The sequence below is a fragment of the Cannabis sativa genome, chromosome 1, assembly GCF_029168945.1.
Source record: "Cannabis sativa cultivar Pink pepper isolate KNU-18-1 chromosome 1, ASM2916894v1, whole genome shotgun sequence".
Classification (NCBI taxonomy): Eukaryota; Viridiplantae; Streptophyta; class Magnoliopsida; order Rosales; family Cannabaceae; genus Cannabis; species Cannabis sativa.
The window spans coordinates 35,909,076-35,910,757 of record NC_083601.1 but is presented as its reverse complement, the minus strand read 5'-3'; the positions used below and the strand labels follow the sequence as shown (position 1 = coordinate 35,910,757).

General features: G+C 41.4%; 1 protein-coding gene across 1 annotated transcript; it reads right to left on the bottom strand.

The window, feature by feature from the left end:
• Positions 1-511: 511 nt before the first annotated feature.
• On the bottom strand, positions 512-925 carry LOC133034295 (gibberellin-regulated protein 14-like). Its single transcript, XM_061109352.1, has one exon. It carries the CDS (start codon positions 923-925, stop codon positions 512-514), a length of 414 nt encoding a protein of 137 aa, XP_060965335.1.
• Positions 926-1,682: the final 757 nt, after the last annotated feature.

Below are 1,682 nucleotides of genomic sequence, written 5' to 3'. Positions count from 1 at the left end.
TATCACAATTCATTTCCACACATTAGCAATGTGGGACTAACTCTAATACACCCTCCTCACGTTTGGACCTGGAAAGTGTGGGTATAACGAACAACCTTTAAGAAACCACAGGGCCGAACGTGACATTTGAAAGAATCCCACAAGGCCAAATATCGGGAAATTTGTGGGTGTACACGTCGGGAAATTTGTGGATTTTGAAACAGGTCAAAGACCCCAACACTGGAAATTGGCACACATTGGCCGAAAGGTCCCAAATGGAGGTTATAGGGGAGACAGCGGAAGTATTTGTTTGGACCGGCAGCACTTTGGCTCACAACGGATCACAAACGACTTTTTTGGACCGGTGGCAATTTGGGCTCACAACGGATCGCAAGTGGCTCTGATACCATGTTAGAATTTGAGGATAAGATGAATGAGGTTCCATCCCAAAACCAATTGGCAATGGGAGGAGTAGCCCATTCATCTTATATATCACAATTCATTTCCACACATTAGCAATGTGGGACTAACTCTAATGGTTAGTGTTTGGAATGACAGAGTGAGTGGAAGGAGCGTTACCATTAGTCATCGGAGGAATGAATCTTGAAGGGATGACCGGAGGTGGAATGGCAGAGGCGGCTCGGACATGCTGAGATGGAGACGAAACCGGAGCAGTGGGAGGAGGAGAAGCCGGTTCTTGAACGTGAGGAGACACCGCGGGAACAGTGGTGGAATCGTCGATGACGGTACTGCGTGGTCTAGAACCGGTTCTTGCGTGTTCCATTGGAGCTGCGGGAGGAGGATGCACCACGGGAGCAGTGGTGGAGTCGACGGTGACGTGGTCGACGACGGAGACGGGAGGGTCTGACGGAGGAGGCACCACGGGAACAGTGGAGTTGTCGACATCTGAAGGTGCAGCTATGGGAGGTCTTCGAGTTCTGGCCATTTGAACGTGATTGAAGAAGGAGATGAACGTTGTAGGCGCGGAAAACGATGATGGAGACACAGATCCGGAAAAAGTGGATCTTGATCCGGAAAAAGAGGATCTGGTCAAAGAAGAGAGAGAGAGAGAATATCTGATACCATATTAGAAAATGATTTTTATTATTATATGATTAAATAAAGTGTACAGAAATAGTTTATATAGGGGGAGAATATCCAACCCTAGAATACACCAAACCCAATTAGGAATGCCCTTATCACTATACCCAAACACCAAAAGTAAAATATACAATATTTAATATTTAATACCCCCTGCATGCACTCTATCTCTAACATTACCATGCATCACTTAACTCAATTATTGTTATTATATCATTATCTGACTATACCCTCAATATATATAAAATGAAATAAAAATTCTATGAGATCTCAAACAGAAGAAGAAAAAAAAGACAATCAGAGTATCAGACCACATGATGCAAAGATATGGGTCAAGCAAGTGATCACGACTCACGAGTGCAACTTGAGAAATTTCCTTAATTGCCACTCAAAATTAAATGTATTGTTTTTTTGTTTTTACTAGACAAATTATTAATAACAATAATAATATATATTTTCCGTGCTTGTATAAATTATATGAATACGCGCATTTTAAACTAATACTATACTCAGAGAAAAGGTAAAAAATAATAATCTAGTTTACGAGTAACTGTGTATTATAGTAATGCTCTTTTTTACTTAACCTTTTATATGTTGGAATT